The sequence below is a fragment of the Leucopleurus acutus genome (genome assembly GCF_964270905.1).
Source record: "Leucopleurus acutus genome assembly, chromosome: 10".
Lineage (NCBI taxonomy): Eukaryota > Metazoa > Chordata > Mammalia > Artiodactyla > Delphinidae > Leucopleurus > Leucopleurus acutus.
Genome location: NC_139153.1, coordinates 92,912,737 through 92,940,595, shown reverse-complemented (window position 1 = coordinate 92,940,595; position 27,859 = coordinate 92,912,737). Strand labels below are relative to the sequence as shown.

The following is a 27,859-nucleotide window of genomic DNA, read 5'->3' as shown; positions in this document are numbered from 1 at the left end:
GAATGGGATGAATAGACTTAAAGTGTTCTGAGATCCTTGTATTATTGGGGGACAGGGGTAAAGATTTTGATAATTTAAAATTAAGTTTATTAACGAACTTAATAAGCTAAACACACATGTTATAATTTCTAGGAACTGAATGAAAAATAGAAACAGAATATAACTTTCATATTAGTAGAGGAGGGAAAAAGCAAATGATAAAAAATTATCAGTTATGAATGCTAAAATTAATAGAAGAAACTTCAGTGAGAAGTAGGATAGTTGTACAGCCTCAAAATATCTCCCCAAATTTATTTACTCGGTGGTATTTATTGCTCGGTGGTATTAACATGTATCAGCAAATTCTTTGACACTCTTCCCTCCAAGAGGTGGAGCTAAATCCCCTCCACTTGAGTGTGGGCTGGCTTAGTAACTTGCTTCTAGTGAATAGAGCATGGACAGGGCAAGATGGTCACTTTACAGTGGAGAAACCTGGCAGACACACCTCACCCAAGTCATCAAGGTTCACATTGCCAGTAATAAGTCACATTAATATTATGAACCCCTGATATGATACAATGAGAAGAGTGCTTCACCTCTGTGGCATCCCCCTCCCCCTACACCCACCCCCCCCATAACCCAAGTCTTACATTAAGAAAACCTCAGGCAAATCCAAATTGCGGGACAAAATACACGACCAACTCTCTTCAAAAGTGGCAAGGTCATGAATGATAAGGAAAGTCTGAGAAACTGTCACAGATTGGAAGAGACTAAGGATGCTCTTGGTGCTGACTACGAAATGAAACGCCGTTTGAAATCCTGATTTGAATCTTGGAACAGAAAAAAAAAAATAGTAGAAATACTGGTGTGACAGGCCCTAGGGTTGCCTCCACGATCCCCATCTCCTGGAGCTCATGCCCTTTTATAATTCCCTCCTGTTGAGTGTGGGTGGGACCTATGACTTGCTTCTACGCAACAGAATATGGCAAAGTGATGCAACATTACTCTGGTGATTACATTTTGTTAAACAGGACTCCATCTTGCTAGCAAACTCAGATTCTCTCTATTGCCAGCTCTGAAGAAGCATGCTTTCAGGAAATATGTGGACATGTTGGAGAATCCCATATGGCAAGGATCTGTAAGTAGCCTCTAGGAGTGGAGAGAGGCCTCTAGCAAGAATCTGAAATCCTCAGTTCTGCAGCTGCAGGAAATGTATTCTCACAACAATCTGAGAGAGCTTGAAAGCGGGTCTTTCCCCAGTTGAGGTTCTGATGAGATCACAGTTCCAGCTAACACCTGCATTGCAGTCTGATAAAACCTTGAAGCAAAGAACCCGAGTATGCCAGGCCCAAACTTCTGACCTATAGAAACTGTGTTTTTAAGACTGCTAATTTTTTTGTAATTTGTTACATAGCAATAGAAATGAATATGACTGCTAAAATCCAAAAAAAAAAAAAAAAAGTTACACTTTTAAAACCTCAGATTCTTTAAGTTTTCAAATTTAGGTTCCTAATCATCTTATTCTAAGTTTAGCAAATTTTACCATAAAGAAGCCTTTGAAAATGTTTAGTCCTGTTCATAAATGTAATTAAATTTCTATAAACATGTTACACTGCATATTTAAATTTAATATATGCATTATCCGTTTAGTGCTTCAGTTGTTTGACTTAAGTAAAATCTTCCCATGTGTTTAAATAACTCATAAATCTAATAAATTTAAATTATAAATAGGTTGAACCTTATGTTCTTGTGACTATTTCAACACTGCATACAGACTAGGTAAGATTGTAACTTAAATTAACAAATTGTAGGAGAGAAAAAATAATTTCCCCTCTACCCTTCTAAGTTCTTAGCTGAGACCCCTGGAACATGATTTTGTGCCTGGGAAGAGGGCACGTATGATGGAACATTCCAGAAGGAAAGGAAATGAAATGTGCAAAGTGAGCTTCTGTCTCTATCCTAATAGAAAGGGAGTGGGCAAGAAACCAAGAGGAGAAGTACCATCCCGGTAAACGAGCAATGTCACCCTAAGGAGACTTTTCATTTAAGACAGGGCAGCAGACCAGTACCGGTCTGTGGCCTGTTAGGAACCGGGCCGCACAGCAGGAGGTGAGCGGCGGGCAAGAGAGCGAAGCTTCATGTGCCGCTTCACATTGCTTCCCATCACTCACTTTACTGCCTGAACCATCCCCCCCTCCACCTATGTCCATGGAAAAATTGTTTTCCATGAAACCAGTCCCTGGTGCCAAAAAGGTTGGGGACCGCTGCTTTAAGACATCGTAGGTAATAACGACTATAAGGCCCACATTCACCCCTGTAACTTTACCCCTAGGTAGATGCTTAATAAGGTTAGTTTCTTTTCCCTCTTGGGACGATCATTTTTAAATAACCATACCATAGAATAATTATATTTTACTTTTATTCATTTATTTATTTTTTTGCGGTATGCGGGCCTCTCATTGTTGTGGCCTCTCCCGCTGCGGAGCACAGGCTCCGGATGCGCAGGCTCAGCGGCCATGGCTCACGGGCCCAGCCGCTCCGCGGCATGTAGGGATCCTCCCCGACCGACCGACCGGGGCACGAACCCATGTACCCTGCATAGGCAGGGGAACTCTCAACCACTGCGCCACCAGGAAGCCCTTTATTTTGTTAATTAGGAACTTAAGATCAGAATTAAGTTCCCTTTCACTACTTTGAAAATAAGCGGCCCAGCTGGCGGCCTCACAACGATCCAATAAGGGTCATAAATATCTCGTGGGCTCAACTAATTGTGGCAACTTTCATTCTCTCCCAGATAACCTTCGTTTCCTTTCATGAACTTCAAGAACTTCCTGTGGGACAAAGATGATGAGAGCAAGTGGGATGGCTAAGAATTTTATCATTTGCAGAATTTGTGTTAAATGAATATTTTGATGTGTCTTTACGGTCAGCGGTACCAAATATGAGTTCATTGAGAACAGGTCGAGCCTACAGACAACTGAAGAAAATGAAAGGTGGTCCCTGCCTTGTGCAGGTTGCAATCTAGTTTGAGGATATAAAGCATAAAGTCCATAATGTTGCGTGCGACCTCAAATAAATAGCTACCATTTATTGAGTAACTATGGGAGACACACAATTTAATTCTCCCAAAAACCTGGGAGAGGTTAGCATTAAACGTTTTTCTTCACCTTTTGACTTATGAGAAAACTGAGGTTTAGAGAAATTGACTCTCCCAAGGTCATCCAGCTAGAAAGTGGTGGGGTCAGGTTTTGAACCCAGGCAGAGAGGTTCCAGGACAAAAGCAGCTTTAGTTAACGTTGTAGTAAGTTTTAAGGACTGAGAGATTTATATTTAACTTTACTGAGACCTTGGCCAAATTATTTCCTTTATACGGTCCTAATTTGCCTTATCTGCAAACCAGCTCCTTCATTTGGGTTGTTGTGGAGTGAACGAACAGGTGCAGGCCAAGCACTGAAGCATGTTCCTAATGCATAATGATGGCTCCGTGTGGTCAACAAGTGAGTTAAAAGTAAACTGACGGGCTTCCCTGGTGGCGCAGTGGTTGAGAGTCCGCCTGCCGATGCAGGGGACACGGGTTTGTGTCCCGGTCCGGGAAGATCCCACATGCCGCGGAGCAGCTGGGCCCGTGAGCCATGGCCACTGAGCCTGTGCGTCCGGAGCCTGTGCTCCGCAATCGGAGAGGCCACAAGGGTGAGAGGCCCGCGTACTGCAAAAAAAAAAAGTAAACTGACATCACCCATAACTCTCAGAGGGACTCAGGTCCCTCGAATCCCAGAATCTGCGCTGACTACAGCCATCACACTTTTATGCAAAGCAACCAACCCCTGAAATCCAAAGGGAATTCAAAAATTGCCTCAACAAGCCCACTGCTGCTAAATACATTCACCTGCCCAGTCTCTTTTCCTAATTCGATCCAACTTCCCAGGGATTTCTTAGTTTTGGGCACGTGAGAGGTGTGACTCAGCACCCGATGGGCGCACGGGGCTTGAAATTAGAGAAAGGAGAAGGGAAGCCTTTCAAGGGGAGGACGTTTCCTCGGGTAAGGCGGTCATATGCCCAGTCTCCCTATAGGGGACGTCGGTGACAGACAAGACGGTGTGCATTCCCTCTCCTCCCCAATCCCCGCCACTTCGGTCATCGCGATGAGCAAGGCCGTCAACAGGGGCGGGAGGTGGTTAAAAATGTCACACAAGCGGGTTTCTTAGCATGCGTCTGGTCTGTCCCCAACTCGTCGGTCCTCCCCCTCCCCCGTCCCCTGGGCCCCGGCCGCGGGGGGTGGGGCAGGCGGCGGGGCGGGGGAGCGGGGCCGGGGCGGAGCCCCCAGGGCGCGGGGCGGGCCGATCGCGGCTGCAGGTGTCCGCAGGCCTTAAGGGCGCGGCGTGCGCGCCCGGCCGAGCACCCGCCGCGGCACAGCAAGCCACGCGTTCCCGCCGCCCCGCCCCCTTTCCCCACTCCCCCGCAAGCCCCGGCTGCTCCCGCCCCCTAGCCCGTGCCGCAGGGAGGAGCTGCGGGCTCCCGCCGTGCCGGCCCGAGCGCGCCGCCGGCGCCATGCCCCGCATAGATGCCGACCTCAAGCTGGATTTCAAGGATGTCCTGCTCCGACCCAAGCGAAGCAGCCTCAAGAGCCGAGCCGAGGTGGGATCTTTTGCCCGGGTGGCGCGGGGGAGGTGGGTGCAAGGCGCTGGGATGTGCCAGCCTTGCCAGCTTTTCTGTGGGACGCTGACCCCCTTTGCCCTCCTCACCACTGTAGAAGGGGGAAGGGCAGCTGGTTCCCTGCCAGGACTGGAGGTGTCTTTAAGGGGTCCGACAACGGCCTAAAATTCTAAATCCGTCCGGTCGGGTGGACGAGGGGAGGCACGCAATAGAACTAGACCCCAGAGGAGCGAAGACCAAGGGGCCAAGTGACTTAGAGAGGATGGCGGGGGGGTGGTACACAGAGCAGAGACGAAGTATAAAGGGAGAGGAGATTTTGGGGCAGTGTCTCTCAGTGCGGGGAACTCTGGCTGCTTTAGTAACAGGTCCAGCAATGGAATTTTTTAAAAACGTCTGCAAAACAGGGAAACGCTGGGGCAAAAGTTCAGGGTTTACTTTCTGCGTTTCAGTGGATTTCTGGGAGTGGGGCTGCAGACCTGTGCCTGATGGTACCCACTTACCGGACCGCTTCAGTCCAGCCCAGCGTTTGGGAAGCTGGGAGCACTGGGGTGCGGGAGTAGGGGTGGAGGCGTTATTGCTGGTCCTGCCTTAATGAGAGCGAAGCTTGAGGAACAGGTGGAGACCAGACTGGACATAGCCAGGGAGGGGGGCAGGAGGAAGGTCAAGCTGTGAAGGATAAACTAGTTGCACACAAAGGCAGAGTCCCCCGGAGTCGTGTATCCCGGTGACCGTGGCTTTGCGTGGCGGGCCGAGAGCTGCAGCCGAAGGGGAGGAGACTGCTGGGTCTGGAAGCGGGGGCTGGAGAAGTAAACAGGAGACCGAGCCAGCTACTGCTCCATCCGTCCCGCTCCCCGGACCATAAATAAATCCCCTTGCGAGGCCCCGGGCTGCCTGCCGGTGCCCCCGCCTGACTCCTAACTGCAGTGCCTGGTGCCGCCAGCTGAGGGCTTGTTTGAATTAAGGAAGCCTGCTGCTGCTTTAGCCAATGACCAGGCCCTCCCAACTCACCTTCTCGAGCGGGAGGGTTGGCAGCTGGAGCCGGGACTGGAAGAGGCGAGGAGTGATTAACCCTTATCCCCCTGGATTGCTCAACTCAGTTCTTGTCCTCTATTGTGTCCTCCCGGGTGCTAAAGAGCGGGGGCAGACACTTAGAAGAACAATAAACAGCTGCGATCGCAGGCCTTGGTCTCGTGAAGTCTAAGCAGTAGCTGGTACCTGAGTCCAGGCCAAGATGAGATGTGGGGATTCTGGGCAGACTACTAATTTGTTGGCCTCAATAGTCTGAATATTCACAATTCACTTAGTTGAGAGAAACTTACTTTAAGAAAAGTTATATGTTTAAAACAAGGATATATTATGTGTATTTTCTGAAGCAGGAAACCTCTTGTGAAGGTGAAACTCAGGATTATGTAATAAAACGAATTACTGTTTCCCAGGGAATCGTGTGACGTTGTCGTGCATCATTTGGTTTCATGATTTGGGTTGATTGAAAGTGTTAATGTCCCAGCTTCCCATGACACCTTGCAGTCTACATGTACACATAGCTGTGAGGTCTCTGTGTCCTTGAGAAGTATTTTCATATTTCCACGTTTGCCAGGTCCCTGCCTGGAAACCTGAGTTCACTGGCGTTGCCTTTCCATTTGGTTCCCGTCGTGGTTTAGCTGCCTGCTGGCCACCCGGTATCACCTGGCTGCCTGCTTCAGTGATGTTCAGGGATCTAGGTGGACCTCTAATCCCCTCTCAAGCTTTTCTCAGTTTGCTTGTGGATGCCTGAAATTTCTTGTAAGCAGATGAAAACTTTGCATTGTACGACCAGATAGAATCCTAAATGTATGCCTCCAGGCAGAAGGATACCTGAGTGTAAATTTGAAACTAAATGGTAAATGACTGGACTTTGAGCCTAACCAGAGAGCAGATCTGAGTGGTACCAGGAGAGAAAACACTGGAGCCAGGAGAGTAAAGCATACCCTGTGGAAGCAGAGTCTGGCTGGGAAGGGAGAGTTATGACAACTGACAAGATTTATCACTGCAGCAGTTTTGCTAAGAGCTGGGCCTGCTGCTGTGAGCAGGAAGTGGAGAGAAAGGCAGAGTGCCCTTCCACTCGGAGGTTTAGTGCTTCTGCAAGGGGATTTCCACAAGTGTCACATAAAATGAATTTGAGGTCAACTCCCAGAGGCAAAGGCTGCAGGTGGAGATGGCCCAGGTTGCCTTCCTGTGGTTGTAACAGATCGGCAGTCATCCTCACTGCCCATCCATTGCCCATGCTCATGTCTTCACAAGGCTTTGGGCCACAAGAATAAAGGGCCACAGGGCTGTGTGGGAGCATTTGGGTAATCTTTTCAGAGGAAGTGACATGGTTGTCCATTGGGCAAGAACTTTGTCTTTCTTTGACACACTGGGGAGGTGACATCGTCCCTTGACTCCCTGAGCGTTTTCTTCCTTGGGACCCATTTCTTATCCCAGTGTCCCACCCTAGTCCTTAAGCTAGGAAGATTTTTTTAAAAAACCGCAAACTTAACACAACCATAACTTTGGAAGTCAGACAGTGGAGGAATTTGCACTGGAAAATTGGCCACTTACTTGTCCTGGGACAGAAAAGACATGACCTGACGAGCTATCAGTCTCCTTAAGACTCCTTAGTCGTTTTTTCACCAGTAGTCCAGTGACAAGTGGACCGGTTCTGGTGAGTTCTGGTCCAGCTTCAGTGGACAGCAGGCTGGCCCGAGGGGAATGAGACCATGGCAGAGTAGAGAGACTATCGGCTGGCAGAAAGAAGGCCCGGGTTCTTCCAAGCTCTGAGCTAGTTATTTTATTACCGGGGCTCTGTATTAGCTTCCTGGGGCTGCCGTAACAAAGTACTGCAGACTGAGTGACTTACACAACAGAAATGTACTGTCTCGCAGTTCCTTCTGAGGGCTGTGAGGGAGAAGAATCTTCCAAGCCTCTCTCCTGCCTTCGGGGTGTTTACACATAACCTTGGTGTTCCTCGGCTTGTAGATACATCATTCTGATGTCTGTCTTCCTCTTGAATCCGCATTCTCCCTTTCTGTGTGTCTCTGTCCAAACTTCCCCTTTTTGTAAGAACACCAGTTCATACTGGAATGGGGCCCACCCTAACGACCTCGTCTTACCTTGATTATCCACAAAGACCCTAGCTCCAAGTAAGGTCACGTGCCCAGGTACTGATGGTTGGTATTTCAATACCTTTCTGGGGAGACAGTTCAAACCGTACCAGCTTCTGTAAATTTTGCCCTGTGACATTGGAGGGTGTGATGAGGCCTCTTCATGCATCAGAATCACCTGGGGAGACACTCCAAAATACACATGTGGTCTCCAACACAAAGGTTCTGATTTATTAAGTTTGGGGTGGCCTGAGCATGTGTATTTGGGGAGCCACCCCACCGTGATTCTGGTGTGCACACAGGCTGGCCGCCGGAGCCTTTGCATTTGTGGAACCCCGTGGCTCTCTGGTACTGTGTGTGGCTGCGTGCGCATCTCTGAATCCCGACACCTGACGGTGAAACTTCCAGGGGACCGAGCATGTTCAGAGGGCCGGGCTGGGGCCTACCACGCATTACCCTGAAAGGCTGGGGGCCAAAACAATCTCATCCTTACCCCTCAGCCAGACATTAATTTATTCCACCCTTTTTGAGCCACTGGGACCACAGAGATGAAAGGCATTGCCCCTACGCTTCGACTTACAGTCTACAGGTGAGACAGATAATGAATAATCTAATAAGAGAATTGCTTTAATCACACCAGCCATAGATTTAGGGAAAAGAGGCCCCTGCCCCGGGCTCCACTTCTGCTCCCCCGTCCCCTCCTCACTGGGCAGGGCTGAGGGCTGGGCCTTTCCCTCTAGGCCATGCTCCAGATACTCAGCATCCTGGATTTCCTGCCCACATGATTTCGAGCTGATTCCAAGGCCTGCACGGGGGGCCTCTTCCCCAGGTGTGTTTCCCAAGGGCCAGCCTTGCGGCCGATATGCTCGCCTCTAACCTCAGAGTGGCCAGGTGACCGCTGTTTGCGGGGATGGACGTGTGTGCATGGAGCTAAGTGTGCAGACTGGGGTGTCCATGTGGGCCCAGAAGGATGTGCGTGGGAAGAGACGGGGCCAGGGCTGGCTCCCGTGGCACCATGTTCTGGTGCTTTCCAGGTCATTAATGAAATTGTGTTGTAAAGGTAGGAGGATAGAACAACATTTGTGTAGCAGCTTCTTACACGTTGCTCATAACGTTGAGATGTTTAGAAACGTGGCAGGTGGGCCTCTATTTGTATTTTGGGGCCCCCAAATGTTGGGCTGCAGGACTATGACGAAGGTATGTTTAAAGAACAGCAGAAACATGCATTATTGAGGCCGGAGAGGGGTGGCTTATTACTTTCTGTGCCCTTTCAAACCAGGCTTAGCAGAGAGAGTGTTTGGAGGTGCTATATTTGGTGCGTGGACCAGCTGTGGCAGGTTAAGTGCCAAGTTTTGTTTCTGGTGGCTAGAATATTTAAAATATTTCTCTCCGTGAACAACTGGTCGTCTCGGGTGTGTGTGTGTGTGTGTCCGTCCGTCTGAGTGGATAAGGTCGGGGAAGATATTTTATTTCTCGTTCCTAGAATTAAGGATTGCATAGGCTCCGTCGTATGCAGGAGAGTAGAAGTGAGGGGAAGAGTTCATTGCCAAGGCTGACCTTTTCCACGGAGAACTGTTTTGCAGCGCCAAGAAAAACCCACTGTGAGCTCAGCTGGGTGCAGAGCGTGGCAGCCCTCCTCACGTTTCTTGGAAGGAGTATAAGTAATTTGAGACCAAGGAATTCCGATTGTTTTAAGCCTGCAAAGCCAAAATGTCCATGCCATTAGCAGCCCAGAAGGGTGCAACTAATAGATCCCCTCAGTTACCTTTCAGGATGCAGATCGAACTTGCTTCACTGCAGTAGAACCAAGGATGGTAATGAAGGAAGTGGGGAAAGGGATGAGCTGCCTTCCACAAGTGCTCCGGCAGTGGCAGCATCTCATCTCCCCTCACTGATTGCTGTTTAAGGCCAGCGCCGCCATGTTTATGACCTTGTTAGCCCAGGAAGCCTTCTGTGGTGGGGGAGCGCGAGGTGTGAAAAGGACCTGAGGTGCCCCCTGGTGTTCTGACATGTTGATGGCAAGGTGAAAGTTACCTCCAACGAAAAAATAGAAGAAGCCTCTAGATAAATACTGGTAGAAATGATTACCGCTGCTGTCCTCAGTCAGCCAGGATTAATGTAGGTCCAGATTCTTGCAGAAGCTTAAGATTTCCACCTGTGTTTGTCCTGCCAGTTCTCCTTGGGGAAGTGCCCCTTGCCAGGAGGGGCTGTATCCCTCAGGGTCCTGCTGAGGAAACGAACATTGCTGAATATTTAAAACAGGAAATTTAATACAAGGCATTGTGACACAGCTGAGACACCGGATGGAATACCGAGGGACGCCAGAGATTGGCAGCAGACAACCCACTCCCAAAGGGGAGGTTCCCAAGGCCTGGGATCACTCTGAGAGCTGGAACCATGCAGGCCAAGGCAGAGGGGGTCTGGGAGAACTGCTCTGACTACACCCAGGGCCACCTCCCCCACTGTCTTCCCCTGTCCCACCAGTGACCCCATTGCCCAAACCCAGCCAGAAACCAGCCTGGGAAGTTGAGCCTGCCGGGGGGTGGGGTGGGGGGCTTGGGATACGAGCAGAGCAGGGGAAGGATGAGCCACTGCATCTGTGCGCATACAGGCCCGGGATCTGCCCTGGGTGGAAGAAGCGATTTCGATCCTGCTAGCTCCTGGCCAGCGCCTGGCCCTACCCACTGCTTTTGCTGAGCCTTCCTGGCCTAGCTCTCGTTCTGGATTCCCTGTCGCTTGAGTTGGTCATAAATACGCTGAGGTTGGAGTTATGGTAGAATTGGAGCTGTTTGCAAGTCAAAGGAACAAGTGGTTATGTGCACAGACATGGCTGCAGTGTCCTTCCTCCTGGCTCTTTGAAAGATGCTGATAGTTACAAAATAGCTGAGAAGGTTGAAGGGCTAAGGGAGTTACGGGTTGCAGCTGACTGCAGGGTGAATTTGGATTGCCTGGTTCTCTCGGAAGGTGAGAATTAAAGGGAGGGCCTTGTTTGGCAGAGAAGAGTGGAGTGGATTTTCCCAGAAGGGGAGCTGTTCCTCCAGTGCTTGGAAGGGGGTAAAGGTGGCTTGTATGTGGTGCTTCGGGCTATTATGAACCAGGCTGGGGCCAGAGGTGGCAGCGGGGTGGGAGGGGCTGTTGAAGCGGGGAGCACGCAGTGCCTTGTACTGGTGCTTGAGGGTTGTAAGGACCCCAGCTCAGTTTTTGCGCCTGGATAACAACCCATGCCTCCCTTTCCTCAGGGACTCACCTGTCTTTGGAACCCCTGGTCCAACCCCTAAGAGAATCCAGGGACCGAGGGACCTACACTTCCTTTGTGTCCTTTCCACTTGCTCCAAACTCTAGAAGTTCTACCCAAATCACATAAGGAGCCAAGGACTTCTTTTCCCTTTTGCAACAGGTGGATCTCGAGCGAAGCTTCACTTTTCGGAACTCGAAGCAGACCTACTCGGGGATTCCCATCATTGTGGCCAACATGGACACCGTGGGGACGTTCGAGATGGCAGTGGTGATGTCACAGGTAGGACGGCGGGCTTTTTGCCTCTGAGAAGCACCCTGGACAGGTGGTCAGTAGCCCACCCTGGACTTGCTCAGACACAGGGAAGAGGAGAAAAGTGAGACACTTCAGGTCATTCGCTGCGGCCGAACTGTTTGGTTCTGAGTCTGATTGTTGCTACAGACACTTCGTTTTCTCTCTTCCATCAGAAGGTGGATGGAGTCTGGACTTTGCCTTCAGGGAGATGGTCTAGACCTGCATCCATTTTCTTTCTTGAAAATGCTCGTGATCCTTTTGGAAATTAGAGACACAAAAAGAAGTTGGACATTGTGCCATATTATACAGTTGGATGAGTGTTGTATTAATAGAAGAGTGACAGCACCTTTAAAATGAAGACAACCTCTTCATCTGTTCTGTAGCATTTATTACATCATTATGGAGAAAACTTAGGTGCCAAGCACTGATTGTAATGTGTATGATGTGGTCACAGCTCATACAGGTGGGTTCCTTATACAGATGAGGAAATCGAGGCAGAGAAGGAGAGGAGAGGTCACTTGGCTCAAGGCATTTAGGCAGGTAGTCACTGAGCCAAGATTTCAAACCCAGACTGACTCCAGAATAAGGGATTTGTCTCCCAACTTACACCAACAGATACTAGTACAAGCTCAGGGTCCCTTGAACCAGCTGCTGTCTCGTTGCCTGTAAAGGGAGTAGCTAGTGCCCTGGCTTTAGAAAAATAAAAACAAAGTTATTTGTGGGCAAAATCTTCATCTCACACATCTGTGTCTGCATTTGTGTCCAAGGTTCGGTGCATTTATTCATCATAGATGTGAAATGTCTGCTTCTGATGCACAGAGTATGTGCATCTATTTCCATAGCTAATGCCTGCCAAGTGAAAAGATAAATCCAATTAGTTGAAAGAGCTTCTTGCTGTGGACAGCATGTCTAACCTCAGGAGGTGCTGGGATTCATTATTAGCCCGTGATTAGAAGGGAGATTTTCAAACAAATTATGAAGTCACAAATGGAGTGGGGGGTGGTCTGTCTGAGTCCAGGATCAGTTGCCTCGTCTGTCCGCCCTTAGCCCCCAGTGAGCTTTGGGCCAGAGGCTAATAAATTAATTGCAAAAGGAATTTGTATTTTTTGCTCCCTATCTTCTCCTCCCTCTGCTGTGATCAGCCGTTGCTACTAATGAATTACGTGTTTGCGTAAAAATGCATGGAATCGGGGCAATAAGTAGCCCTGATGAATTCACATATCAGATTAGTAGTCCGTGAAGAACGGAGAACTTGCTGTGCTCTTCCCATCTGCACAGGAAAGACTCCCCATGAATGAGACAGTATGCACTGAAATAGCTAATCATGTGCGGGTCCTACGAATCTTCCATTTCTAAGATCCACTGAGTTAGTGTCTTGCATTAATAAAGTCGTAGAATTTTAGGAGAGGGGACTGAGAGAAGTTAGGAGCGAGGCCCTGATACAGGAGGAGGAGCCTGGGTTCCGCATTCAGATTTGAGTTTGATTCTGGCCTTCGCCCCTTTTTGGCCAAGCGATTGTTAAATTTCTTAAACTTAAGTTTCTTAAGCCCCATCTCTGCCCACGAAACTACTATTGCTATACAAAGTCCTGAGAAGCACATGAAATAATGTATGCGAAGCGCTTGCACAAAGTAGGTGTTCAGTAAACACTTGCCGGGTTGATAGTCATAGATTTAGGATTATGATTTATGTACTTCCCTCCCTCAAGAATACCAACTGCCTGATGGGTTTAGCTTTTAGCAGGAGATGTTTAGATTGTGAACCCAAAGAAAAGCTTTCAGGTAGAAGTTGAGCTTCTTTGGGGTTGACTAAGCATAACTTTGCCCTCAGGCTGCCCTGCTGATGGGCAGGGGACCAGCGCTCTGTGCTGCTCTCGGCCTCAGTCAAGTGTGGGCCGCCCGGGGCTCTGAGAATTCTCCCTATTCCACCCCCCTGCCTCCTGGCATTGCCTCCTAAATCTTGAATGCTGTGTTGTCTGATCAGATTAGAGTGGAAAACACGGTTTTGTGATTTCCCTAGTTACACTTTCATCTGTTTGGGCCTCCTAGGAGCATATTCAAAGCAAATTAAGCCTGAAGGGCTGGAACACCGGATGCTTTTGTATTGGTGGATCACCCTCGCCATATGGAGGATGGGGGACTGGAACTCCCTTGACTTCTCGTCCTGATGGTGCTGTTTTATTTCCTAGCACTCCATGCTTACAGCAATTCACAAGCATTACACCCTGGATGACTGGAAGCTCTTTGCCGCTAATCACCCAGAATGTCTGCAGGTATGACTCCACCCTGGTTATAAATTACATTTGTTGCAGGGGGAAGAAAATTTTTTTTTTCAATTTTTGTTTTATTTATTTTATTTTTTTAAACATCTTTATTGGAGTATAATTGCTTTACAATGGCGTGTTAGTTTCTGCTTTATAACAAAGTGATTCAGCTATACATATACAAATATCCCCATATCTCCTCCCTCTTACGTCTCCCTCCCACCTTCCCTATCCCACCCCTCTAGGTGGTCACAAAGCACCGAGCTGATCTCCCTGTGCTATGTGGCCGCTAGCTATCTATTTTACATTTGGTAGTGTATATATGTCCATGCTACTCGGAAGAAAATCTTTAGGGTTGTCAAAAGGATTTGAATTGGCAGCAGATAGACACACAGAGTCCTAAGGAGAAACTGGGGGAAGGCAGTAGTGGTCCCCCAGCCGTTGATCATTGCCAAGAATTTGCCAAGGAAGCCTGGACTGTATTCTTTTTTAAAAAACATTAGGATTTACCTGCAAGGAATATCTTTTTTCCCTTGAGAAGTGAAGTGTTCTATCATGAGAACTTGCAGAGGACCTGGCAGTGTTTCCTTCCCGGGAACGGGTCCGTTCTAAACGTGCCTTTTGACCAGAAAAGGTACCTAATTATAGCAAGTTGTTATAATTGGAGCTGAATATAATGGAGCGGAATAAACAGCATGCCCTCCAGGATGGCTTTAATCAAAAAGACAGATAATAAAAAGTGTTGACGTGGATGTGGAGAAATTGGAGTCCTCCTACATTGCTGGTGGGAATATAAATGGTGCAGCTGCTGTGGAAAACAGTTTGGCAGTTCCGCAGAAGGTTCAACATAAGAGTTCCCATATTACTTAGCAATTCTGTTCCTAGTATAGACCCAACAGATACAGAACTATATGTTCACACAAAACCTTGTACGCAAATGTTCACAGTAGCATCATTCATGATAGCCAAAAGGTGGAAACAACCCAAATGTCCATCAACTGATGAATGAATAAACGAAATCTGGTATATCCATACAATGGAATATTCATCAGTGAAAGGGAATGAGATATTGATTCATGCTACAACATGGATGAATCTTAAACATTTTACCAAGTGAAAAAGCCAGACACAAAAGGCTGTGTACATGATTGTGTTACGTGAAATGTCCAGAATAAGCAAACCTGTAGAGACAGAGACAGAAAGTAGACTAGTGGTTGCCTAAGGCTGTGGGATGAGAGGTTTGAGGGTGAGGGCTAAAGGGTGTGGGAATTTCTTTCTGGGGTGATGAAATGTTCTAAAATTGATTGTGGTGACGGTTGCACAACTCCAAAAATACTAAAACCATTGAATTGTGCACTTTCAAAGGTGAATTGTTTTTGACTATATCTCAGTAACACTGTTACTGAAAAAAAAAAAGCAGTTTGAAAATAACAAAAGTCCCGGTAGAACACACCAGACTTTGATCCTGGCACACTTCAATGGTTCTACGTCAATGCCACAGAGGAATCTCTGCATTTAGATGCTTTTCTACATGGTGAGAACATCTGTGATTGGAGAATGACTTCATATTGTACTGCTTTTGAAGTTACACTGGCTCCTTTTTTTTCTTTTTTTTTTTTTCTGTGCCTTGACTATGTGTGGATTTTGATTGGGGAGAAGGTGGTTTCAGAGATAAAATAGTTCTGGCTCACTAGTGGGTCCTTCCTTTTTGCCATATTTTATTCTAATGGATTATCTCTGTTTCACCTTTTTCCCCTCTTCTCTGGATGAAGTTTGGGGAGCATGAGTTCCCAGCAGTGCATGATTCATCAGAACCTTGGTTTTTTCATTACCAAGTGTCCTCATTTCACTTACTGCCCCACTCCCACCAAATTAGAGCTCATTAAAAAGGGAACATGGTACAAACTCAGTGGCACAGAGGGAAACTAACCAATCTTGAGTTTTACCTGCTAAACTTTAACAGAAATGAAGGAGAAAATAAAATTGGTAGCAGAACTCGGAGGGAAAGAACGTGTGGATTTGGGGCACAGGTCAGACCGTAAACAGGAGGAGTGAAAATTGGAGTGAATATGTATCACATTACCAGTCCGCTTACATTCAGTATCTGAGTTGTAGCTACACTGTTGTGATTTGGAGGGAATAACAAAGGATTTTCAGATACGTCCCTCGTCTATGGCTTATAGTTTAGAGATATGAGTTAGAATATAAACATTATATAAATTAATAAAATATAAATATCTTATGAAAGGTGAGATGCCGACTCTGGCCACAATCCCATGAGTTAGTTTTGTTGAGGCATAAATTACTAAAATCCAAAGAGCAGATTTTGAGTGGAGCAGCGGGGTGGGTTGGAGAGCGCCAGTGCTGAGGAGCTTGGGGGAGAGGGTGTCACGGAGGAGACTGTGCTGGCTTCAGGTGTAAGCACGTCCCAGTGCAGATGGGGAGGATCCTTTCGGGGCTCATTCATTCTCGCACTTTGGGACATTTTGCCTCTAGAATGGAGACGCTAAGACTGGCAGCAACCCGTGCAGGTTACGATTTGCATGTTGTGATAATGTTGCATCGGGCGTGAAAAGGAAAACAGGAAGGGATTTTATCAGAGGGGTTTTAGACATCTTTCCCTCCTTCCTGCCGCCTAAGCGAGATGCTCAGGGTGATGGCCACGGCTTTGGCACGAGGAACCTGAGCAGACCAGCCACCCTGGCTCTCTTTACCTCTCCTCTCCTCCTGGAGGAGAATTTGCACCAGCAGCTCCACGGTTCCGAGTTCCACGTGGAGAGCTTGAGGAAATGAAACAAGAGCCAGGCACGAGATTGTGTGGCTGAGGTCCAGGGCTCAGGATATGTGCAGTTTAATGGTGGGACAGACGGCGGAGTCAGTTCAGGTAACTGAAGAAGTGAATCTCCTTTACCTCTGCTGCTGCATGTTTCTTGAGCCGGTCCACTGTGTGTCTGTCTGATCAGGGTGAACCTCGGAGGGTCACGGTGCTGTGCTCAGAACAGGCGCGTGGATGGAGGCAGGGTTACTGTTCGTGTCTTACGCCTCTTGGTTTGTTTGGTACAGCATATAGCCGTGAGTTCGGGCAGTGGGAAGAATGATCTGGAAAAGATGAGCAGCATCCTGGAAGCCGTGCCGCAGGTCAAGTTTATTTGCCTGGATGTGGCCAATGGATACTCGGAACATTTTGTGGAATTCGTGAAGCTCGTCCGGGCCAGATTTCCAGAACACACCATTATGGTAGGTATGGTGGGACGACCTCCTCTGGATGGGGAAGCAGAGAAGACGTGTGTGGGGTGTCCGGGGAGCTGTGTTCTCTTCGTAGCTTTTGCTGCCTTCTTCTTAGCAGACTAGTTGAGAATCAGCAGGAAAAGGAGAGGCAGCAGCTCTGAAGATCTGAAAACTGGCTCTGCTCCAAAAATATACATATAAAATCCAGATCAATGCCATAAGGTCTTCGTCTCTGCTAAATATCCAGTGTTTCTTACCATGTGAGACCGTTAAACCAAGGTCTGTGTCACTGCTTAACAAAGGGTATGTTTTTAAAAATGAAAACATAACTCGCTTTCTGTTGAACATATTTATGTCATCTCTGCCCCAGTCTCCTCGCCAGTAGAAAACTCTGCTGTAAGAGTTGAAATCCACAATGTGAACACTTCAGAATAGTCAACAATTATTTGCAAATCAGTTGGTGTCTTGTTTTATCTAACATCTTTATGTTTGACTTTTCCTGCCTTTTGGGGGGTATTTTCCTAATTTTTAACACCTTCGCTAGTTGGAATGTGTATATCTCTTATTGCTGGGAAACATAGAACTAGAAGCTTCAGGGTTAAATTTGGGCTTTTGGAAAATCTATATTGTAATTGTGTGTCTTTACTAGTCTTAATTAACATAGCAATTATTGATTGACCCCTAGATAATTTACCTAACTCTCCTTCTACAAATTTTTTTGAACCTAGTTTTCTCTTTCTTTTCTTTTTTTAAATTTGTTTTATTGAAGTATAGTTGATTTACAATGTATTAATTTCTGCTGTACAGCAAAGGGATTCAGTTATATATACATATATTCTTTTTCATATTTTCCATTATGGTTTACCACAGGATATTGAGTATAGTTCCCTGTGCCATACAGTAGGATCTTGTTGTTGATCCATTCTGTGTATAAAGTTTGCATCTGCTAATCCCAAACTCCCACTCCAACCCTCCCCAATTCCCCCTCCCCCTCCCCCTCCCCCTGGGCAACCACAAGTCTGTTCTCCGTGTCTTCCTTTTACAAATTTTTAATTTAATTTCTCCTCACATTTCATCATTTTAAGGAAGTTGGGAGACAGGAATTCGTATTTCTGCTGATGGAGTTGAATCAGCTGTTAAGGATTTCCAAAAATTTTTAAGTATTTTTATGCTTTCCAGTCATGTGAGAAGAAAGCGTCAAGCATTGTCCCAAGGTCAACCAGCTGTACCGTGTCTGAGCTGGGTGGGAAACAGCAAGATTCATTTCACCCCCCGCCCATGATGGTGCTGCCAGCATTGTCGTGTTTTTGATAACAGGAACACCGTTTGCTGAATACCCGTGTTTCAGGAGGCTCACCTTTGTTCTTTACAACATCTCTGTGAAGAGTAGGAACCGTTGTCCCAAGTTTACCACAGATGAGGAGTCCTAATTCCTGATTCTTTGACTGTGGGATTTTCACAAGGTCATACCCACGTTGAGCGGCAGAGCTGGGATTTGAGGTCAGGTTGGTCAGAATTCAAAGTCCAGGCTCTGGAGACCTGTTAACATGCTCTGTCCTTGTTAACTTTAGTGATGAAGCTCCCTCCTTCCACTAGGCCCCAGGGAGACGGGCGGTGCAGGAAGGGTGTGGACTGGCGGGGCAGGGAAAGGGCATGGTGGCCAGTGCAGGGCCTGGGGGTTGCTGGGGTGTGGGGAGTGAGGCAGGGAGGGGGAGATTGACGCAGAGTTCCCAAGGACCCCCGGGCAGCCACCAATGGCAGGGGCCTCTGCAGCGCCTGCCGGCTGCCCAGGGAATATGTTCTCGTTGTTTGTGTTGGTTTCCCTCGTTGGTTGGCAAGGTAGGTGTTTCTTCCTCAGCTGTGCTTTGCCTGCACTGACCCCTGAGATCTGTGATTCACTTGGAAACCTCTGGTACTCCTATGTCCTTGGTTTTTAGGAAGGTAATTTCTCTCATGGCTCTGGGAGGCATTGGGAGGATGCATTTGTCTAGTGTTTGGAAACTGAAAGGTATATAACACAGGTGCTGAGTGCTATTGTGATGGTTACACTGCAGTGAACGGGAGAGCAGCTCAGAAGTGTTGTTGGTAGAGGCTGGCGATTCCTGGGTGTCTGCATCAGGGGCGACGGCTTGTTGCTTCTGGTGCCCAGCACATCCTGGATTTACGTGGAGCCTTTTTTCTTGTCTTTCACCTAAGGCAAGCACTGCCACAGGTCGAGAGGGGGGAAGCGGGGATTTTTAGAAAATGTCATTGGCAGAAAAGGGTCCTGTGAAGATGCTGGGTGTGAGAAGAGTGTGACAAGTCCTCTGGGCCTTTGCCTGGTGGCTTTCAGAGAGGAAAGGGAATGATGTGTTCTTGGGTGTATTCCAGGTACTGTGGAAAAAAGGCACTAGCGTGGACCAGGCTCTTCTCTTTTAATAATAACTCGTCCTGTGTAAGATAAAGGCACCTATTGTACTTTAAATTGATGGGAAACTTCATCTTGGGTCGAGAGAGTTTTGAGGGTCACGCAGCCAGTGCGAGGTGGGCCTGGGGTCCAGCGCCTGTCCCCAGGGCCTGGCATCTCTCCTTTATACCATGCTGCAGCCAGGCCACCTGCCAGCTCAGGCTCATTGGTATGCAGAGGTCCCTACGTTGGGTCTGGGAAGTACCTTTGTGCTGGTGGCTTGCTCTTTTTTTTTTTTTAAAGATTCTTTTGATGTGGACCATTTTTAAAGTCCTTATTGAATTTGTTACAATATTGCTTCTGTTTTTATGTTTTGGTTTTTTGGCCTCAAGGCATGTGGGATCTTAGTTCCCCGACCAGGGATCGAACCCACACCCCCTGCATTGGAAGGCGAAATCTTAAACAGTGGACCGCCAGGGAAGTCCCTGGCGGCTCTTTCTGATCTGGTCCCGAGGACATAGGCCCGTGACACCTAATCTGTTCAGATGAGACTAGCTCTGCTCCCCTGGGGAATGTCAAGTCAGCCACCATTGGCCGATCCCCAGCTAGCCACTGGCACGTCCTTGGCATTTCCATGTGTGGCCAGCGGCTCAGGCACCTGCCTGGGTTCTTTCTCCAGCTGTCGTGGTCAGACAAGGTTCTGAGCCCTGTGGAGGCCCTGCCTGCTCTGTGCCTCTTCCCGAGAGGCGGACGCCCTTCAGTGTTCCTCACAGGTGTCGGCCATGGGCAGCCGAACGTACCTCCTTGAAGCACAAGGGCCCTCTCAGGCCGAGTTACCTGGATTTTGTTTTCACCCTCTTTCTGGAACTGGTGTGAACTGAAACTGCGGCAGAAGCTGTGACAGGCCTCAGAGATTCAGCCGATGTTTGTCTCTGAGAATCATACGGTAAACTCAGTTTCTTGTGCCGTGCAAGGTGGTTATTGCCCTGATAGCATCTCCTAGTCCCTGGTTGCATGGGTAGGTAAAGGGACACCTTCGTGGGCATGGGAGAAGGCTCTGGCATTAATGTTCCAGCACCTTCTATCAGGTGTTGGCCCCCAGGCCAGACCTAGCCTGCTGACCTCTGCCTTAGATCATTCTGCAGAGAGGATTTTTCTTGGCAAAAGGCGTCAGAGGAGCTGGTAGGAAGTGGGTAGAGAAGTTATCGTTTCATGGGTATGAAATTTCAGTTTAGGGTGATGAAAAAGTTCTGGAGATGGTTATTGAACTTCCTTTATAAACCTTACAGTGACAACGATGGGTGGGTCTGATCAGTCCCGCTTTATAGCAGGATATATGCAGACTTAAAGTTGAAGCTATTTTCTTAAAATTTCATGGCGAGTGGGAGGGCCATCATTCAACCCCAGGGCTTTCTGAACTTATTTTGCTATAGATGTCTGGGTCTAAAGGAAAGCTGGAGGACTTGGGGCTGGTTCTTGCCCAGAGGACTTTTTAAAATGCTACAGAAGTACTTGAAAGGTTTGTTTTGTCCCTTTTCATGCCTTTTGCCTGGACCCTCATACCTGTCTTGGACATGGACGAGCCAGAGGGGCGCCTGGACAGTGCTTGGCCTCCCCAGGAAGGAGGGGTTGCCTAGCGGAAATCTCCCCTTGCCTGCTTTGGGGCCCAGCTGAGGGTCTGTAGCTTCTGTTTTGTCCTGGCTGCCCGGTCATGACTGAGCCGGATGTCACGTTCTGAGCCTCTGGTATCCGTTGCCCACAGGAGCTGCTTCAGCCAAGATAAGCTGACTCCTTGCTAATCACCCCCTGCCAGCTTCCCCCACCCGGAGCCCGCAGGCTGCCTGGGCCACGGGCTGGGCTTTCCCCGGAGCCCGACGGCGCTCCCCTGGCCACTCTCATTTCTGAATTTGTCTTTTCCTTTCTGCCCTTATTTTTGCCCTTCTTGGTTTCAAACTTGAACAGACAGATTTTGTTCCTGCAAGTGGACACTCTCCATCCTCTCCTGGTCATCTGCATTCTTGTTGTGTGGGCCTCAGGCTGGAAGCCTTTTGTAATCACTCTGGGTTTTTCCACGCTCAGCCCTCTCTGCCGTGACTGCGTCTGACCACTGGTTCAGAATCCCGCAGGCGGTTCAGGGGACACGAGGACACCTGGGGGAGCTTCTGGGCTCTTAAAATAGCATCAGCTTCCTCCATGCTTTTAAACCTACTTTGACCTCATACGGTTGTACCTGGTATGTTCATCCTGAGCTGATTTGAATTAATTTATTTGGTGTAAAGTAGGCCCTTTTAAAACCAAATGGTTTGTAGGAGGCATCAGGTTTGGGGGGGTCCACAATGAAAATGAAACCTTGTAGGGAGCTTAGAGTAGCTTCTTAAGTGTTTTATTTTAACTTATTTTTATAATTAACTTTAATTTTATTTTTAAAATATATTTTGAATTTTTAGCAAGTCAACCAGGGAGGAAGAATGAGGGCATCTTGCTTCTTGGGTGCCTAAGTTCTTTTTTTTCTTTTAAAATTTATTTATTTTTGGCTGCGTTAGGTCTTCGTTGCTGCGTGCGGGCTTTCTCTAGTTGCGGCGAGTGGGGGCTACTGTTAGTTGCGGTGCGCGGGCTTCTCATTGCGGTGGCTTCTCTTGTTGGGGAGCACGGGCTGTAGGCGCATGGGCTTCGGTAGTTGTGGCTCGCGGGCTCTCGAGCACAGGCTCAGTAGTTGTGGCGCATGGGCTTAGTTGCTCTGCGGCATGTGGGATCTTCCCGGGCCAGGGTTCGAACCTGTGTCCCCTGCGTTGGCAGGAGGACTCTGAGCAACCAGGGAAGTCCCCTACTAAGTTCTTTTTGAGGTTCAGAGTTCATGCTGGTCCTGTGCTTAAGGAAAAACACCCTAAAAAAACCAATCACAATTATAAAAGTAATACAATTTCTACTGTCAAATCCAGGAAACTGTAAAGAAGAATGATTAATAACAGTCAGAATATTCCTTCATCTAGACGTAATTTGTCAGCATTTTGGTGTATGTTTTCATCTACACCTACGCTTGTCTAACAAAATTGAGATCTTACTATTTCTTTGTTTTCCCTAACATTACACTGAAAGCATTTAAGCATTTTCCCATGGCATCAAACCAATCTTGAAAACATCACATGGGGCTTCCCTGGTGGCGCAGTGGTTGAGAATCTGCCTGCCAATGCAGGGGACACGGGTTCGAGCCCTGGTCTTGGGAAGATCCCACATGCCTGCGGAGCAACTGGGCCCGTGAGCCACAATTACTGAGCCTGCACGTCTGGAGCCTGTGGTCCGCAACAAGAGAGGCCGTGATAGCGAGAGGCCCGCGCACCGCGATGAAGAGTGGCCCCCGCTTGCCGCAACTAGAGAAAGCCCTCGCACAGAAACGAAGACCCAACACAGCCATAAATAAATTAATTAATTAATTAAAAAAAAAAACATCACATGGATGGGTCATAGATTGTCGAACCATTTCCATTTTAGGGACTATATTTGCAGGTTTGCACTGTTACAAATAATACATCTTTGTAGTTAAATCTTTGACCTCATTTGTGATTACTGCCTTGAGAAAATCCTGGAAGTTATTGGATCAAAGGATATATATACATTTGCATTTCTCTACATGGACAAATTGTTTTCTGGGAGAACTTGTTCTGGAGTAGACATTCTACCGGCAGAGAATGAGTGTCTGTTTTCTCTTCAGTGTTTAGTCTTTATAATCATTGATAATTTAAGTGAAAAGTGGTACCTCGCTGGTGTCTTCATTAAGTTTGGTTACTAGTGAGGTTGAACACTTTCCCTCTGTTTGTGGCCACTTTTATTTCTTTCATTAGTTTGTTCATGTCCTTTGGCAGTTACTCTGTGAGGTGGTAGCATTTTTCTTGTAGATTTGGAAGAGCTCTTGTAATGTTAGTGACTCTTTGTCATAACTGCAGATATTTTTCTCCACCAGGTTGCTTATTAGTTTTGTTGATTATATGTATGAGTGTGTGTTTATATGTACACAGGTTTTTAATTTTCATATAGATATATATATATATTTATATATATTTATATATTATATATATATATTATATATATTATATATATTTTTTATATATATATATATTTTTTTGTTTTATGCTTATTACAAGTATTCAAAGTTTTCTTCTAAATCTGGAAGACAACTTTTAATTTAACTCATTAATCCATTTGAAGCTTATTTTGGTGAAAAGTATGAGTAATAATCTGTATCTTTTTCCAAAAGATCCCTTTCCCCAGCTCTGTCTATTGAAATACTGCTCTTTCCTCAATGACATGTAAGGCCATCTTTATCATGTACTATATTCTCCTATGTTCCAGTCCTTTTTCTGGGCTGTCTGTCATTTTCCATTATCAGATGCTGTTGGAATTAAAGTAGCTTTGAGCCCTCCTCGTTGTCCTTTTCCAAGATCCTTTTATACAAAGTTAAAAGTCACTTTGTCTAGGTGGAGAAAGAAATTCCCTCTGGGAATCAATTCAGCGAAAAGACACTTGGGGCTTCAATACCAAAGAATCAGTCGCACAAGTTAGGGATGCATTTCCCAAAATAAGACTTTGCATAGTTGTGAAAATTTGAACAGGCATCTTACCAAGTATCCTATGTACCAGCTGAAGGATCCACAGGGCAGTGAGTTGTAATAAAAAGGGCTATTTTTGTGTTCCCAGACTCCTGCGGTGAAAGAACATATACTATTTTCAAACCAGATGCATCCTTCTGGTTTTTAGATTCTGCCACTTCCTGGCTTATGTGTTTATTAGGACCACAGCTTCATGTTGTTCTGCAAATGATGTACGTTCCAGTGCTGTTGGGTTTGTCTGCCCTTTCATATCTCGGTGGGAACCACTAACCCTAGAGTGGGATACCCAGGTATTTTCCCAACTGTGAGATGACCAGTAGTTCTCTAATCCTGGGTTCCATAGAAGTTCCTCAGGGGGTTTACAGACTGTGAACGATAAAGATTTTAATCAGCAGAGAGAGTGTTTCATTGCTTATTTTATGTATTTAGGTTCTCTGTAAGATTTTGTTTTGTCCATCACTGATAGGTTCAACAAGCCCTGACCTAGATAGTCTAAGGTCTCTTGGAGTTCTAAAGTCATGTAATTCTGTAGTTCCTCATGCTATCAACTCACCCAGAGGTAGCCCCGGGTGTCCAATTCTGTGTTCTTGTTAAAAGAGAAGAAAGGAAACCTGGAGAAAACTCTAGCCCACCAATTTCAGACGAAAGTCTATTCAGGGATTGGTCCATTGTTTTCTCCCATTTTCTCTTTTGTCCCCAGGCTGCCTGGTGGCTTCAGAACATGCTCCTCCTTCTGTGGGGTTCCTCCATCACTTATCTTTGTTCCACCAGGAGTAGTTCATGATCTCGAGCTGTATTCTTTCTGTCCCAGGCAGGGAACGTGGTGACGGGAGAGATGGTGGAAGAGCTTATTCTTTCAGGAGCAGATATAATCAAAGTGGGCGTTGGACCAGGTAAGACTTGCTGGGAGCACAGCAGGGGCTGTGGGCAGAGGGGGGCGAGAATTGGGATCTGGGGCTTGGAGGGACCGGAGATGCCCAGAAGGTACCCCGTGAATGATCCATCCTCAGGTTTAGAGCACATTTCTTTTGGAAGTTACCACTGAGCTTCTGATCAGAAGAGGCTCCTGAACAGAAGTCTCCTTGAGCTGCTTTCTGATGCCTCTGGGGAGGTTCTGAATGAACTTGAATGTGGTTTGAATGAGCTCTTGGTTTCAGAACATTAACGTGGAAGAAAAGAATGAGGTCTCATGAATGATCCCATTCACCTTGAAGAGGAAGGTGAAGGGTGGAGAATCTATGGGGGCAAGTCTATGTGAATGTTCTAGGGACCCCAAACATTGCAAATAGGCATGCAGCTGTGAGGTCACATTCGAACTTGACCTGTGGCTTAGGGGGTTCTCATCTCTGGCTCCTCCCCTGGTACATCTCCATCTCAGATTTTGCGGCATCCTCCTGGGCCTTCTCTCCCAGGATTGCCATTGGCATTTTGAACTGAGGAACGAGGAGGAACCTTTCTATTCTATACGGGGCGGTTCCATTTTCTCTTGGGGCCGCTTGACGCTGGCCTTGCCCTTTGGCCAGACGGGAGCATGAGCTTCCATATTTTTAATGTTTTCATTGTCACATTGTAAAATTCCTCCTTGCACATCCATTATTAACCAAACACTAAAACTGAAGAGAAGGAAAGAATGAGATACACATTTTTTTTTTTAAAGAAACCCATATTTTATGTATTCATTTTTGGCCGTGCTGTGCGGGATGCAGGCTCTTAGTTCCCTGACCAGGGATTGAAGCCATGCCCCATGGAGTGGAAGTGTGGAGCCCTAACCACTGGACTGCCAGGGAAGTCCTGAGATACACATTTTCATGTGGGAATAAAATGTAGCAAAGATTTTTTATAGGTATCGTCTACCCAGAAGACACTACCGAAAAAGGAAGCAAATAATAAACCAATATGAGAAGAGTCTTTGGGAAAGCACTGCCAGGATGCAGAAGACATCGTTGTATTGTGACCTGGCACCATTGTCAGCCTTGAGGAACTAGGGTGGACATGAAGAGACTCTTGGGGAGGGGGAGCCCTGTACGCTTGTGAAAGGCCCCGAGCTTTCACTTTGGTCTTTTTTGGGTGTCTGTGATTATTGAAAAGTCAGAGAGGATAAAGCCCAGTTCCTGCTTACAGGGCGCTCTGCCCGCCTAGAATGGGCTGTAATAGATTAGGCTTGTAATAGGGTCGACTAGGCTGATGACAGGCCGGGAAGGCTCTTTTCCCCCAAAGCAGAGCACGTACCAGTCACCTGTTTAATTGAGTGTCTCCTAGCTGCCGTCGTGCTGGGTGGGTGCTGTACCGGATGTGAGGTGTGGAAGTGGTCTTCTCGGCCCTCAGAGCCGTTCTTGATGTAATCTTGAGCATTCAGCCGCCCTCGTTTCCTTCCCAAACGTCCTCTATACATGCAGTCTCTTTGCCCCGAAGATTTATTGTCCTTCCACTGTCGCTGTGTGCCTCCCAGCCTGTCTGTTTAGAACAGGCGTGACTGAAGGGAGTAAGAGGTTTTCTTTGAGCCTGATGTATTGGAGCCGCTTCAGTAAATTTATTGGAGGGGATGCTTACGTTTCACGAATTCTTCAGCATGAAAACACTGGGTACTGTCTAGATGACAGGATTAAAAAAGGTTCATTATGGAACAACTCCTGGCACTTGGGAAAAAGCATTAAAAATGCACCCCTCGCCCCACCCCCTGCTCTGGGCTGGTACCCAGTTTCTCCTTTCAACCTGGGGCTGAAGACCACTCCCACGCCTTGGCCCTCGCCTGTACAGAGCTCCAGGCCGCTGCAGCTGGGCCCCTGCCCTCCGCTGAGGGTCTGGCAGATGAGTGGGAAAGGAGAAAAGCGAATTCTGAACCAGAACCAGAGGTTATACAACTCCAGTTGTGCCTCGCACAGTGTGTGCCTGGGACAGGGGTGCCTTGGTCAGGAGAGAAGGTCATTGGCCCCAGGGTAGTGAGTGGCCCGTGTTGTGCCCTGCAGCCCGATGCTGGAGAAGGTGGCTCCCCAGTCCTGGTTTCCCTGCTGGAGCCAGGCCTCAGGGTGTAGCCGTGGTTCTCCAGTCCTGTCCCTAGACACCCCCCTCCCCCCGGGGGAGGTCTGTGGGAAGCTGAGAAGCCACTGGTGGTGGTGGGGAGCCTCGCCCGAGGGTCCGGTGGGAGGGAGGAGTTCACGCCCAGCTTTTACACTGGCCCCAGGGCACCCCAGAGGCGACACCACCAGACCTGCAGGAGGGACTGAGTGAGTGAGTGGTGAAGCCGTAGAGACAGGGACGGGGGTGACTCATTCATTCTCGAGTTCACGCATTCTTTCTGTGACTATTTATAGCGCCCTTATTATGTTCAGGGCTCTGTTCTCAGCGCTGGATTGACCACACTGAATATCCAGGGAGCTTACCCTCCAGCAGAGAAAACAGATCCTTGGTTCTTACGCAAATAATGATTTAAATGCTGTTTTTGAAATGAGGGCTGTGATGAACAACTTCCCTGCGGCAGTGACATTTAAGATGAAGCCTGAAAGATGAGAAAGGGTTGGCTGGACCAGGGGGTTGGTGCAGAGGGGAGCGCTCCACAGAGAGAACACCCTGTACAGAGGATCCCTGAGGTGGGAGGAGCTGAAAGGGCAGCGTGGCTGGAGCCTGCTGGGTAGGGGCAGGAGGAGAGAGCGGGCAGAGCAGGGGAGACAGTCCGGAGCTTGATCCAGGTGGTCTCGGGGCGGGTGCTCGCCTGCTGGGAGGGAGGGGGAGGCTTGAGCAAGGGGCCCTGTGCTGGAGAGGCCCGTGCTCTTGGCGTGACTCAGAGTGGACCTCCCTGGACTAATACCCTGCAGGCAGTCAGCCAGGACTGGAGTTGACTGGGGAGGGCAGAGGTCTAGGGGATGAAAGCATCCAGGTGGCTGCTGTGAGTTCTGCAATGGAAGCTGACCTCAGAGTCCTGGCTGGACTGGGTGGGAGATGGGCCACGAGCGGGTGGGGGCCGGGAGGCTGGGGCATGGAGAGGACAGAGCCGAGTCAGAGGGAGGCTGCAGGAATGGCCTGAGTGCCGGCTCCCTTTTCTCAGGGGCTTATTGCAAGGCTGGGCAATGTTCATCCCTCTTGTCATTTAATCTCCCT

The 27,859-nt window shown here is 47.8% G+C and overlaps 1 protein-coding gene across 2 annotated transcripts in view; it reads left to right on the top strand.

Annotated features, from left to right (window-relative positions):
- Positions 1-4,527: 4,527 nt before the first annotated feature.
- GMPR (guanosine monophosphate reductase) overlaps positions 4,528-27,859 on the top strand; it is a gene marked incomplete at its 5' end in the record, with an annotated part of 40,522 nt that continues 17,190 nt past the window's right edge. The window contains 5 exons of one of the 2 annotated variants that reach the window (XM_082848806.1): positions 4,528-4,614; positions 11,152-11,271; positions 13,472-13,555; positions 16,610-16,783; positions 24,576-24,657. In XM_082848806.1, the coding sequence (XP_082704932.1) occupies positions 4,528-4,614; positions 11,152-11,271; positions 13,472-13,555; positions 16,610-16,783; positions 24,576-24,657 (547 nt within the window). The remainder of the gene's footprint in view (positions 4,615-11,151; positions 11,272-13,471; positions 13,556-16,609; positions 16,784-24,575; positions 24,658-27,859) is intronic. The other variant, XM_082848807.1, reaches the window with a different exon arrangement.